The sequence below is a fragment of the Artibeus jamaicensis genome, unplaced genomic scaffold (assembly GCF_021234435.1).
Source record: "Artibeus jamaicensis isolate MK-2021 breed Jamaican fruit bat unplaced genomic scaffold, CSHL_Jam_final contig_1803, whole genome shotgun sequence".
NCBI lineage: Eukaryota > Metazoa > Chordata > Mammalia > Chiroptera > Phyllostomidae > Artibeus > Artibeus jamaicensis.
The window spans coordinates 2,755,877-2,769,297 of record NW_026521356.1 but is presented as its reverse complement, the minus strand read 5'-3'; the positions used below and the strand labels follow the sequence as shown (position 1 = coordinate 2,769,297).

The 13,421-nt window shown below is 36.2% G+C and overlaps 1 protein-coding gene across 1 annotated transcript in view; it reads left to right on the top strand.

Moving 5' to 3' along the window:
• Positions 1–13,421, top strand: part of DNAH8 (dynein axonemal heavy chain 8) — a 313,373-nt gene that overhangs the window by 184,138 nt on the left and 115,814 nt on the right. The window contains exons 60-64 of the mRNA XM_053671408.1: positions 5,295–5,448; positions 6,828–6,992; positions 8,111–8,337; positions 10,119–10,237; positions 11,882–11,985. Of these exons, the coding sequence (XP_053527383.1) occupies positions 5,295–5,448; positions 6,828–6,992; positions 8,111–8,337; positions 10,119–10,237; positions 11,882–11,985 (769 nt within the window). The remainder of the gene's footprint in view (positions 1–5,294; positions 5,449–6,827; positions 6,993–8,110; positions 8,338–10,118; positions 10,238–11,881; positions 11,986–13,421) is intronic.

Genomic DNA, 13,421 nt, shown 5'->3' with positions numbered 1-13,421 from the left:
ATTTCTCTTTTAAATAAATTTAACTCTTGGGAATTATTTTGAAAGGGATGTATATCTTCTTTTTAATGGAGTCCCTTTTGCCAATGTCTATAAAATTTTACTCTAGTGCTTCCCAAAAGGGTGTAGCCAATGCCGGTTTAAAACCCAGCTGTTTGTTCATTTACGTTCACTTAAGCAACATCATCTGTAATGCCCACAACAACATTTACAAATAGGTGTTCCCTTCATTTTGCAGACGAGGAAACAGAGTTGAGAAATGTGAAGGAACTTTTATTTTTACTTTTTTCAACTTTTTATTATTACCGTTTTAATTGAATTTATTGTAGTGACATTGGTCCACAAAACCACACAGGTTTCATGTACAACTCAACAAAGTATCATCTGCACACTGCATCATGCGCCCACTGCCCCATGCAAAGTCTCTTTCCACCCCATTTCCCCGCCTTGACCACTTTTACCCAGCCACCCCTGCTTCCCTCTGGCTGTCATCACACTGTTGTCTGTGTCTGTGTGTTTATGCATATATGATTTTTTGGCTAAGCCCTTCACCTTTTTATGTCCAGTCCCCCTTTCCTCCCCCCCTCTGACAGCTGTCAGTCTGTTCCATATATCCAGGCTTGTTTCTATTTCCTTCATCAGTTTATTTTGTTCATTTCATATATGAGTGAGATATGAGTCACATATCATGTGATATTTGTTTTTCTCTGTACAGTTTATTTCACTTAGCATAATAATCTCCAGGTTTATCCATGCTATTGCAAAAGGTAAGATTTGCTTGTTTTTTATGACCACATAGTATTCCATTGCGTAAATGTACCAGGAATGGAAATTTTCCATTCTGGAAATGAGCACTAGGGCTATTTCCAGATCTTGGCTATTGTAAATAATGCTGCAATAAACATAGGGGTGCACATATACTTTAGAATTAGTGTTTCAAGATTCTTAGGATATATTCCCATAAGCAAGATCACAGAGTCAAAAGGAGGTTCCATTTTTTATTTTTTGAGGTGACTCCACACTGTTTTCCACTGTGGCTGCACCAGTCCGCATTCCCACCAACAGTGTACTAGGGTTCTCTTTTTTCCGCTTATTTCCAACTCCTTGCTGGCACTTGTTGTTTGTTGATTCATTGATGATAGCCATTCTGGCAGGTGTGAGGTGATATCTCAATATGACTTCAATTTTCATTCCTCTGATGATTAGTGACATGGAGCATTTTTTCATATGTCTATTGGCCATCTGTATGTCCTCTTTCAAGAAACATCCATTTGGGTTCTTTGCCCATTTTTTAATTAGATTGTTTGTCTTCCTGGTGTTGAGTTGTGTAAGTTATTTATATATTTTAGAAATTAACCTCTTATGAGATGTATTATTGGCAAATATGTTTTTCCATGCAGTGGGCTCCTTTTTCATTTTGCTGATGGTTTCTTTTGCTGTGCAAAAGCTTTCTAGTTTTATGTAGTCCCATTTGTTTATTTTTCCTTTTTTCCCCTTGCCCTAGGAGAGATATCAGCAAAAATATTGATACACAAGATGTCTGGGATCCTACTGCTTTTAATTTCTTCTGAGATTTTTATGGTTCATGACTTACATTTAAGTCTTTTGTTCATTTTGACTTTATTCTTCTGTATGGTATAAGTTGGTAGTCTAGTTTCATTTTTTTTTTGCATGTACCTGTCCAATTTTCCCAGCACCATTTATTGAAGAGACTTTCTTTAATCCATTGTATGCTCTTGACTCCTTTGTCAAATATTAATTAGCATAAAGGTATGGGTTGATTTCCAAGCTCCCTCTTCTGTTCCATTAAGGTATATGCCTGTTCTTAAGCCAGTGCCAGGGTGTTGATTGCAATGGCCTTGTTATAGTTTGGTACCAAGTATTGTGATACCTCCATCTTTGTTCTTCTATTTCAAGATTGCTGAGACTGTTTAGGGGCTTTTTTGGTTCCATGTAAATTTTCAGAATATTTGTTCTAGATTTGTGAAATATGACATTGGTATTTTAATAGGCATTGTGTTGAATCTGTAGATTGTTTTGGGTGGTATGGACATTTTAAGATATTAATTCTTCCAATCCATGAACATGGTATATACTTCCACTTATTTGTATCTTCTTAAATTTCTTTCTTCAATGTCCTATAGTTTTCCAAGTACAGATCTTTTACCTCCTTGGTTAAATTTATTCCTGTGTCCCTTAACTTGTTTTTGTTGCAATAGTAAATGGAATTGTTTTCTTAATATCTTTGATAGTTCGTTTTGGTGTGTAAAAATGCCACCAATTTCCAAATATTAATTTTGTATCCTGCTGGTTTGCTGAATTCATATATTAGATCCAGTAGTTTTTGGTGCAGTCTTTCAGGTTTTCTTCGTATTTAAAATATTATGTCATCTGTGAATAATGACAGTTTTGCTTTCTCCGCTTCAATTTGGTTGTCTTTTATTTCTTCTTCTTGTCTGATTACTGTGGCTCACACTTAGAGTACTGTGTTGAATAAGTGGTAAAAATGGAAATTTCTGTCTTGTTCCTGATTTTAAGGAACACTGAGTATGGTGTTGGCTGTAGGTTTGTCATATGTGACCTTTATTATGTTGAGGTATGATCCCTCTATTCCCACTTTGCTTAGAGTTTTTATCATAAATGGGTGCTAGATATTGTCAAATGCTTTTCTACATCTATTGACATGATTCTGTGATTTTTATTTTTCATTTTGTTTATGTGATGTATTACATTTATTAATTTGCAAGTATTGTATCAACCTTGCACCCATGGAATAAATCCCACCTGATTATCATGTATGATGTTTTTAATGTATTGTTGGATCTGGTTTGCTAATAGTTTGTTGAGGATTTTAGCATCTTAAGTTCATTAGAGATACTAACCTATAATTTTCTTTCTTAGTAGTGTATTTATCTGGTCTTGGAATTAGGATAATGCTATTCTAGTAAAAAGAATTTGTAAGTCTTCCCTCCTCTTGAATTTTTTGGAATACTTTGAGGATGACAGGTGTTAGTTCTTCTTTGAATGTTTCGTAAAATTTGCCTTTGAAGCCATCTGGTCCAGGACTTTTCATTTTCTGGGAATTTTTTTATCACTGCTTCAATATCATTAGTTGTAATCAGTCTGTTTAGGTTTTCTGATTCCTCCTGATTTGAGTTTTGGAACATTGTATGTTTCTAAGAATTTGTCCATTTCACCCAGGTTGTCCAGTTTTTTGGCACATAGTTGTTCATAGTATTTTCTTATAATCCTTTGTATTTCTGTAATGTCAGTTGTTACTTCTCCTCTTTCATTTCTGATTTTATTTATTTGGTTCCTCTCTTTGTTTCTTGATGAGTCTGGCTAAAAGTTCATTAATCTTGTTTATCTTTTCAAAGAATCAGCTATTGGTTTCATTTATCTTTTGTATTTTTGAAAAATCTCTATGTCATTTATTTCTGCTCTGATCTTTATTATTTCCCTCCTTCTTCTCACTCTGTGCTTTGTTTGTTGTTATTTTTCTAGTTCTTTTAAGTGTGGGATTAGATTGTTTATTTGACATTTTTCCTTCTTTTTGAGGTAGGCCTGTAATGGTATGAACTTTCCTCTCAGGACTGTTTTGATGTGTCCCATAGATTTTGGGTTGTGTGTTTATTTTAATTTGTTTCTAGGTTATTTTTTATTTCTTCCTTGATCTCATTGTTAACCCAGTCATTGTTTAATAACATGCTATTTGTTTAGTCTTTATGTGTGTGAATGTTTTTCAGTGTTTTTATTATAGTTGATTTCTAGTTTCATACACCATGACCTGAGAAGAGGCTTGATAGGAGCTTAATCTTATTTTGTGTTCTAACATGTGGTCTCTCTTTGAGAATGCTACATGTGCACTTGAGAAGAATGTATATTCATGTGCACTTGAGAAGAATGTATATTCTGCTGCTTTGGGATGAAATATTCTGTAAATATGATTTAAATCCATCTCATCCAGTGTGTTATTTAAGGTAGCTCTTTTCTTGTTGATTTTTTTGTCTGGAAGGTCTATCCATTGGTGACAGTGGGGTGTTAAAAATCCCCTACAATGACTATATATTGCTGTTGATCTCCTGTGAATGCCCACCAAGATTTTCCTTATATATTTAGGTACTCCTGCGTTGGCTACATATTTATCCTCTTGTTGGATCAGTTCCTTTATTATTAACCTTCTCTGTCTCTTATTATGGCCTTTGTTTTGAAGTCTATTTTGTCAGATGTAAGTATTGTTACCCCATATTTTTTTTTATTTGCATGGAATTTTTTTCATTCTTTGTGAAGGAACTTTTCTAAAGCTGCCTAAAGGGAATTTGAATCCAGATGCAATGCCCATAGTCTTTCCATTATACCCTAAGGCTTACCTAGAACTCCCTATTACTTGAACTGTAAAGCTTCTTTCAAGTGAGGATTTCTTTTCTTTCTTTCTTTTTTTTTTAAAGATTTTATTTATTAATTGGAAGGGAAGGAGAGAGGGAGAGAAATATCAATGTATGGTTGCCTCTCATGCATCCCCTGCTGGAAACTGGCCCGCAACCCAGGCATGTGCCCCAACTAGAAATCGAACTGCAATCCTCTGGTTTGCAGGCCCATGCTCAATCCACTGAGCTATACCAGCCAGGGCTCAAGTGAGGATTTCTTCATAGTCTTTGTCATCAACTTACTCATTAATATTTATATGTAGGCACTTGAAAAAATGTCTGCTTTAGTTTTGTACATCACATCAGGTCTGGTAGCACATACATTTAGTAGGAAACAGAAAACAGAGACCAAGATCTTTTTATAATCTATAATCGCATAATTATAGCATTTCTACTATTTATATCACATTGCATAATGCATCTGTTCTGTAGGTTTTCTCTGAATCTAGGTGCTTAGTGAGATGTTACTACTATATATAATTTATCACTGATTTTATTCATAATTTATCTTTATTTTTTATCAGTCCAAACTCATCCAAATTTCAAATTAGTTTTAAATATTATACATGTATACCCTTGGAAAACATCTGCTGCTGAGGACTATCAGATTGCAGAGAATAAAAGTTCACTCATGAGTCATTTCTGTTAAATTCCCCATTCCTCACTTTTTAAGTTAAATAAAACATGTGTTTTGAATGGTAACATGTAGCGATTCTGCTCAAATCTCTGTTTTTAGCAGGCATTATTACTTAATATTTCTTGGAGCAGGTGCAGTTATGCTCTAATGACCTGGGTTATATAGTATTTTGAGATAAGTTATGACTGTATATATATTTAAATTTTTAATTTTTTACCTCTTTTATTTTTTAGGTCTTATAATGTGAGTAATCTAATAGATGATTTAAAATTTCTGTACAAAGTTGCTGGGGCTGAAGGAAAAGGCATCACCTTCATCTTTACTGACAATGAGATAAAAGATGAGGCATTTCTAGAATATCTTAACAACCTACTATCTTCAGGGGAGGTAGGTCTCCAAAGTAGAGGAAGAGCTCATATTTTAAAAATGTAAATTATATTTGAATACAAAAAAGCAGCAACCCTTCAGCAACCTTTAACACATGATGCCATTCATCATATATTTTTTGTTTTAGAAATGATTAACATATGAGATTTGGTAAGGTTTTGAAGTTCCTGTGAAATTAATGCTGCCTACGCCTAGATTTTGTGTATGCTTTGTTCCATTTTACATGTAATTGCCTATTTGTCTCTTAAGTCTTAAATTTGATCCCATAATTTATTTTAGGAAGAGCAGAGTACCTATTGATCTATCCATCCACCCACCTAGTTGTTTAACAGGGATATAGAACAATTAGAAGAGTTCCATTAGGTGTAAGCAGATGTCAGTGGTACCACTTCTGACACTACTTGTATCAGCACTGCCATGATCACTCACATGCATGGTTCTACATGAAAAGGAATTAGGGGACTTCACATATACTTGTACTCATGGCTAACATTTAGTGAAGCAACACAGTAAGGAGTCACAGCCAGATGGGTAAGGAAGAAGACGTATCAGGTGGAGTCTGGAGAAATCCATGTGCAGGCTTTCCATGTTCTCACCAGAGGAGCCGTGCAGAACATGTTTTCCCTCCAGCAGTGAGGTGCTGTGACACATGCACTGTGTTTTCAGAAGCTGTCTGAGGCTCAGAGTCCAACAGTTTTATTGGTGCTGGCCATCTCGTCACTCCCTGCCTAGCCACAGCCACCCAAATTCCAGACTCCCAGATGGCATGTAGATGTTCCCCATCTATCCCAATGTCTGTGTAAATAGTCTGGGTACAGTGGAACAACCTTATTAATAAGCAGTGGAGGAGACATTCCAAAAGTCAAATTTGCAGATGCCAGCCCTGCAAAGATACTTCTTAAAATTAAACCCTTCTTAAAAGAGTTCATTAAAACTGGTGTGTTAACTCTTTCCTGCACCATGTTGTCTATGGAATCTTATTGGTATAGGAGCTGGTAACTACCTTGGAGACAGAATTGAGACTGACAATGACTCAGAGAACAGAGGGCATCACGGGCATTTTAAAGAAATAATAAAAATGGTGGAGAGAGAGCATTTTAGTGATAGCTATTTAAGACTTTCAGGGATTGTTTCTATAGTGACAGCTATATGAACAAAAGGAAACATAATTTGCTCCTGATGAAACTGCTCAACTTGCTCAATAAATAGTTGTACTCTTGGTAATCTCTGGCAAACCAGCATTTTAACTGTAGAGATGCAGAAAGAAAACATGAACAAAAGAAGACATATAGGCGGGGAAAAGAGGACCAGACTTTGGCAGTGAACTGGCTGTGGAGAACAGTTAAAACACAGAACACTATCTTGTCTGTTCCTCAAAGATCTCCAATTTGTTTGCACGGGATGAAATGGATGAAATCACCCAAAGTCTGATATCGGTGATGAAAAAGGAGCTGCCTCGCCATCCTCCTACTTTTGATAATCTGTATGAATACTTTATTTCAAGATCAAGGAAGAACTTGCATGTTGTTCTCTGCTTCTCTCCAGTGAGTTTTTATTTTAGTTATATATATGTAGGAGGAATTACTTATTTAAATGTATTTAGATGGTTTACTTTCTTTGATGAGATGATTTACTTAGAAACTAACACTTTTTACATTGAAATAAAATCAATACTGCTACCAATCTCCATGGACCAAAATCTCATATCAAAGTGTAAAATGTTCATCTGATTTGAAATTATTGCATAGGCTACAGCTTTCATTACTAAAGATACAGATTATTTGAATTGTAAGGGATTTGGTGATACGACCTTGTCTAGCTCCACCTCCACCTCCAGTCTAGACATATTATCTAGAATGTCCCAGATGTAGATTTGACTATCTGTACCTCACTACACTGTCCATATAGTAGCCAGTAGACATGTATGGTTATTTAAATTTTGATTAATTAAAATTAAGTAAAAATAAAAATCCCCAATTTTTCATTTCATTTTCTCCATTTCAAATGGTCAATAACTACATGCGGCTGGTGGCTACCATACTGGAAAGTACATATATAGTAAATTTCCATCATCACTGAAAGTTCTGTTGGTCAGCTCTGCTCTGGGTGCAGGGTGGGTGTGTCTCACTGATTTACAAGGCATTTGCTTAAGTTTTAGATAATGTGATAGCCAGAAAGGTGTTTTTTACAATCAATTGAATTTTGTTTCTCTGTCTTTTGTTTCGCTGTGATTTTGTTTCTGCCCTGTAAAATGAACCCAACCCCTCTCCCACATACAGCTGCTCATTGTTTGAGAAAGTTTTTGCAGACTCCCTGAATTATTTTCTTTTTAGATCAGACACCTCCTATGCCTTCTGCTATGCTCAATTGTTCTAGTGTCCTGGCCTTTCATTGTCTTGGTTATCTCTTTCTAGAAGAGTTCTAGTTTGTCAGTTTCCTCTTAAGAGGTAGCTCCTAGAATCAAATCTAAGAATGCAGATGTAGTTTTAGAACAGGGGAGAGTAAGGAAATATTACCTTCCTTCATCTGGACACTTTATTAATGTAGTTCAAGGTTTTTTAAAAAGCGTGATGTTACACTGTTGGCTCAGCATGCACAAGCCTATCTCTAGATGATTTATAATGTTTGTGCTTCTAATGCTTTCTGACTTTTCTGTCAATAGGTTGGGGAGAAGTTCCGTGCTCGGTCTCTGAAATTTCCTGGCTTGATATCAGGTTGCACTATGGACTGGTTCAGTCGCTGGCCAAAGGAGGCTCTGGTCGCCGTGGCCTCCTATTTCCTTTCAGGCTATACTATTGTCTGTTCTAGTGACACCAAAAAACAAGTTGTAGAAACAATGGGCCTCTTCCATGACATGGTTTCAGAGAGCTGTGAAAATTATTTCCAAAGGTAGGTGACATCACATGAGCATGAAAGCTACAGAACCAAAAATTTCCTTCAAAGAGAAATTGAAAGGAACATCCCATAAAGAACTAGTCATATTGATTGAGCACAGAGTCCAAGCTGCACTTAGATTTTTACTTGCTTTGATTTTTCTAGTGATTATGTGTTGAAAAGATGGTAAATAATGAGCTTTAAAAGTTAACTAATGTCCATACTTAATTTAAGTACCTTTTCCCTTTCAGACTTCAAAGTAACACATGCTTAATGAATCACTCTATTTTGTTGACTTAATTTTTTTAAGTGACTTAACTGTTTAAAATTAGTTTCTTGCTCAAAGGCATTATTTATTGTGGTTAAAGAAGTACACTGTTTTAAAGTTTTCTCATTGCCTTCTGTTAAGAGAACATTTAGGTTTTGTATTTGCATCACTTAGTCCAATAAAGTGATGCATGTTTCATCATGTTTTTATGCCAAATAATTTTGAAACAAAGTTTTAATTGACCACAGGGGAATCTAGTCACTAAAAGGAACAATACTGTTATGTGTGAAAGCTGGTGTCAACAGTTTAAAAATACCATTGCCCACCCCAAGCATGATAGTCACTGTGTATGACTGACAGACATCAGTGTACTTGTGCCGGCGTGGATTTCTGGAGGAGTGGGCTTGTCTCTCAGGGTTCATGGACGATGGGCTTCAGGGGTGCCGAACCTGCCAGGAAGACTATGCTTATTTTTCCGCATAGAGAATCCGGGTAACACTTTCATTGATTTTTCCAAGGGTTCCTTATCTCAAAAAAGTTTATGAAAAATCTATACCTAGACCACCTTCTTGAATAGTTATAGATGATCTCCTGGATTCTGTTGGTGAATTCATGGGTATTAATTTTTACTGTTAGGAAGATTTTCTTTCTACCCCATTTGAACTCCTCCTGCTACCATTATCTGTACAGAGAAATTTTACCTTCATACAGCTATAAAAACCTGTGTTATTTTTGAAAAATGTAGTGTTTTTAAAATTTTTCATACTCTCTTAGGTTGTAGAAGTTCATTCTGAATGTAATATTTACATGACACTTTAATGATAGTCATATATATGCTAAGTCTTTAAAATATTTTAACATTAAAAATCTACTGAACTCTCAAAGTGCAAAAATTAATGACTTTATAGTATGTGTGAAGCTCTTCTTTGACTTTAGTTTCTCCTGCATAAAATTATTCTTTTTATTTATTTCTATTGTTAAATATAATTATTATACTATAGTACATAGTGAGTTGAATGTTTGGATCAAGTGTGGCTACTTTGCTTTCAAAGACAATCCAGGAACTCAGGGGAGAGAGAGTGGCTTTCACCTCGGGAATCCCACCCAGCTGGTTCCTAGAAGTGAAGAGGTGTGTAGCCAATATCAGTTGAATAAAAACGGACCTCAGTACAAATTCACTTCAACCACTTACCCCTAATATTTCTACAGAACCTTAAAGTTTACAATGTATATTTACATATTTTTTTATCTTCACAAACTTCTGACAAGTGTAGAGCAGTGACTTTCTTCGGTGTTCCTGATGAGGAGACAAGCCCAGAGCTGTGTAAGAGCGGAGTTAAAGACCCCCAAAAGGCCCAGATGTCAGACAATTAGCATTCTCACCACCTCACCCCTAGTCTGCCCTCCTGCTAGTGACTCACTCTCAGGAATTGCCCTGATTTCACAGTGAGAAGAGCATCCGTTCTGACATTGTAAGGGAGTGCACCAGAATGGCAGAGATGAAGATTGCTTTTATGTTCCTTTTCAGATACCGTCGAAGAGCACACGTGACTCCTAAATCTTATCTCTCGTTTATAAATGGTTATAAAAACATTTATACTGAAAAGTTGAAATATATTCATGAACAAGCTGAGCGTATGAATATCGGTAAGTAGAATGGAATTTTAAGGGCTCATTTGATAGGGATCCCAGTATTTTGCTTGGTGGATATTGTTGTATTTGAAATTAAAATACTGACTTTAGTGTTAATGATAGATTATTTTGAAGGAATGCCCTTAAGTGGCTTTTGACCTGTCAAGAAACTCTGGGCAGAAGAAATCTAAACAAGGTGGCCTGTTTCCTTTCTATAACCATTTCTCCCAGCTCTTTCAACTCTGGGTTTTCCGAGTTTCCAACTCTGGCAGCGGGTCACCATAGTCACTTGCAGACAGAGACCAGCCAGCTCTTGGGAACTGACCACAGTTTCAGTTTTTGGTTTCATTGCCATTTCCCTCAATTCATGTAAACTTTGCAATATTAGTGCTTCTCGGATTTCTAACAAAAGAAAAGGCAAAACAGCTGAAAACAAAAAGAGAGCGTTTACCTGAGTGATGGTTTTCTGAGTGTTCAGTATACGTAAGTAGAAAAAGTAGCAATTGGAATAGGTTATATGTCTAGAAAGCATTTGGTCCAAACATTCCAGAATACATTAGTGCTTTCTTTTTACTTCTCCCATGCAAGACTTGGTCACAGAGCATAACTGAGCTCCATGGTTGGTGACATTATAATGACAATAGAAACGCAGTCCAAGAAACCTTCTTCTGTTCTCATGCCTCACCTTCCTACAGCTTTTCCACTGATGCTCCAGGATGGGTGGTGTGCTGAAGCCACCTGCACTGGCTCCTGGGAGCTGATTATTAAATTTAGGAATTTTGTGATCTGGTTTTTAAACACAGTTTTTATTAAAAATAAATTATATAAACTTATAATTAAATTATATTAAAATGAAGGCAATAAATACTCAAAACTTAACCACTTCTTAGTTATTTTTACTCTATTTTGCTGTTATTAATGTTCTTGACATTATTTCCATTCTACCCGTATGGTAGAAATATTATATAGCATTGTGCTACTGAGAATCTCTTGGTAGCTTGAATTCAGCCATGGGGGAGTACTGACACCCCGGAAACTGAAAACATAAACGGGTGCTTCCCCTTCTGCCTTAGGAGATCAGATGCTAAACATTTACTGAAACACTTCTGTCTAAAACCCAGGTGGAAATTGAGAAAGTCAGTTACTTTGCTCTCTAGTATTGAAAGTCTCAGAGCCGGTTGCATAGGTCTTCACAGTTATTTTCATTTTTATGATGAAGAGAACCACAAAACTGTTAATAGATTTTGTGTCTCATTTGCCATCTCAGCTGCAGTATTATTCAAAGGTAAAAAAATGATAGCAACAAAGTGTTTGCAAAGCCAAGGCAGCACCTGCTTGTCAAGTAAGTTACTTGACTAATGTTTGTCAAGTAAGTTCAGTGATTAAGGTTACTTGGTAAGGCACTGTGACTTTCCCTTGAATATGGTTAGATAATTTTCATCAGTTGGAGCTATTTTCTTCATCCCACTGCTGAAACTCTTAGAAATACAGTCAGTTGCTCTGAAGATATGTGTGTTTTTAAAGCTTTTGTCCATAACTAATTACCTTGTGTTTGTTATAGTATTTATATGATGCCTTATATGTAGTAAATGGTGAATAAATATTTGATGAAGTATATTCACATACTCAGCAAGAGTATGTATATGTGTGTTTCTAAAGGTCTTGACAAGCTTATGGAGGCAAGTGAATCCGTTGCGAAACTCTCTCAGGATCTTGCAGTAAAGGAAAAGGAATTGGCAGTGGCTTCTGTAAAAGCAGATGAAGTGAGTTTGCATTTGTTTTATCCTGAGTGATGAGGTACCTTTTTCCATATTAAAACAAAATGTGTAAACTTACAGGGTATAAAGTTACAGAGTATTTCTGGTAAGATAATGTTCCCAAAGACCATTAGTTATTTTTGTTTAACTTATACCAAGACATACCTAAACTATCATATCTTCTACCAGGTCTAAGGCTGGTTTTTCTTCTCTGGCTCTGTCTGTCTCTCTTGCTCTCTCATCTATTTATAAAATTTCTGCTTGACTGTAAATTGTTAAGGTCCCTGCATGCTCTAGGACTCTAGGATGGCCCAAGTCTCATCTGAAGTTTGTGCAGAGCAGGGGAAAGAATAAGAGGAAGAGTTGATGGAATTACAAGAAAAAAGATTCTTCTCCCAAGGTGGTAGAAATATGAGTATATGTGTGCTGCTCCTTTATCTATGACCCCGCCAGTCTCAGACTGCTTTCAGCTTCCATTCCCTGAGAGGCAGTTAAGAAGAGATACTTAAGTCTTGATCCTCAGCCTGTTGCTGAGAGAGTTAGGAGAGGCACTTCACAAAGTTCTGGCATGTAGTAGGTACTTAACAAATCTTTAAATATATTTTGTTTGTTATAAGTATTGCAACCCTGGCTTTTTTTCCCCTGTCCATTTGCTTAGATTACTTTTTTCCAGCCTTTCACTTTCAGTCTGTGTAGGTCTTTTTTTCTGAGGTGGGTCTCTTGTAGTCTTGACCATATGTGTGGGTCGTGTTTTCTCGTCCATTCAGCTACTCTGTGTCTTTTCACTGGAACATTTAATACATTTACATTTAAGAATATTATTGATAGGTGCTTATTCATTGCCATTTTCCCCTTTGTACTTGTGTTCCTCTCTCCCTCACTCTTTTTCTTCATCTTCTTAGAGCAGTCCCTTTAGCATGTCTTGTAATGCTGATTCGGTAGAGGTGTATTCTTTTAGCCTTCTTTTGTCTGGGAAGCTCCTTATCTTCCCTTCCATTTTAATTGAGAGCCTTGCTGTGTAGAGTAACCTTGGTTGCAGGCCTTTGCTTTTCATTTCTTGGAATATTTCTTGTCATTCCCTCCTGTCTTGTAATGTTTCTGTTGAGAAATCAGCTGCTAGCCTTGTCAGAGCTCCTTTGTATGTTACTCGTTGTTTCTCCCTTGCTGCTTTTAAGATTCTCTCTTTGTCTTTGAATTTTGCCACTTTAATTATGGTGTGCCTTAGAGTGGGCCTCTTTGGGTTCCTATTGTTTGGGACCCTCTGTGCTTCCTGGACTTTTGCGATGTTTTCTGTCATCAAATTAGGGAAGTTTTCTGTTATTACTTTTTCAAATAGGTTTTCTATCCCTTGCTCCTATTCTCCTTTGGTATCCTTATTATATGGATAGTATTATGTCTCATGTTGTTCTGCAGCTCCTTAACCCCTCTTTGTTCTTTTTGAG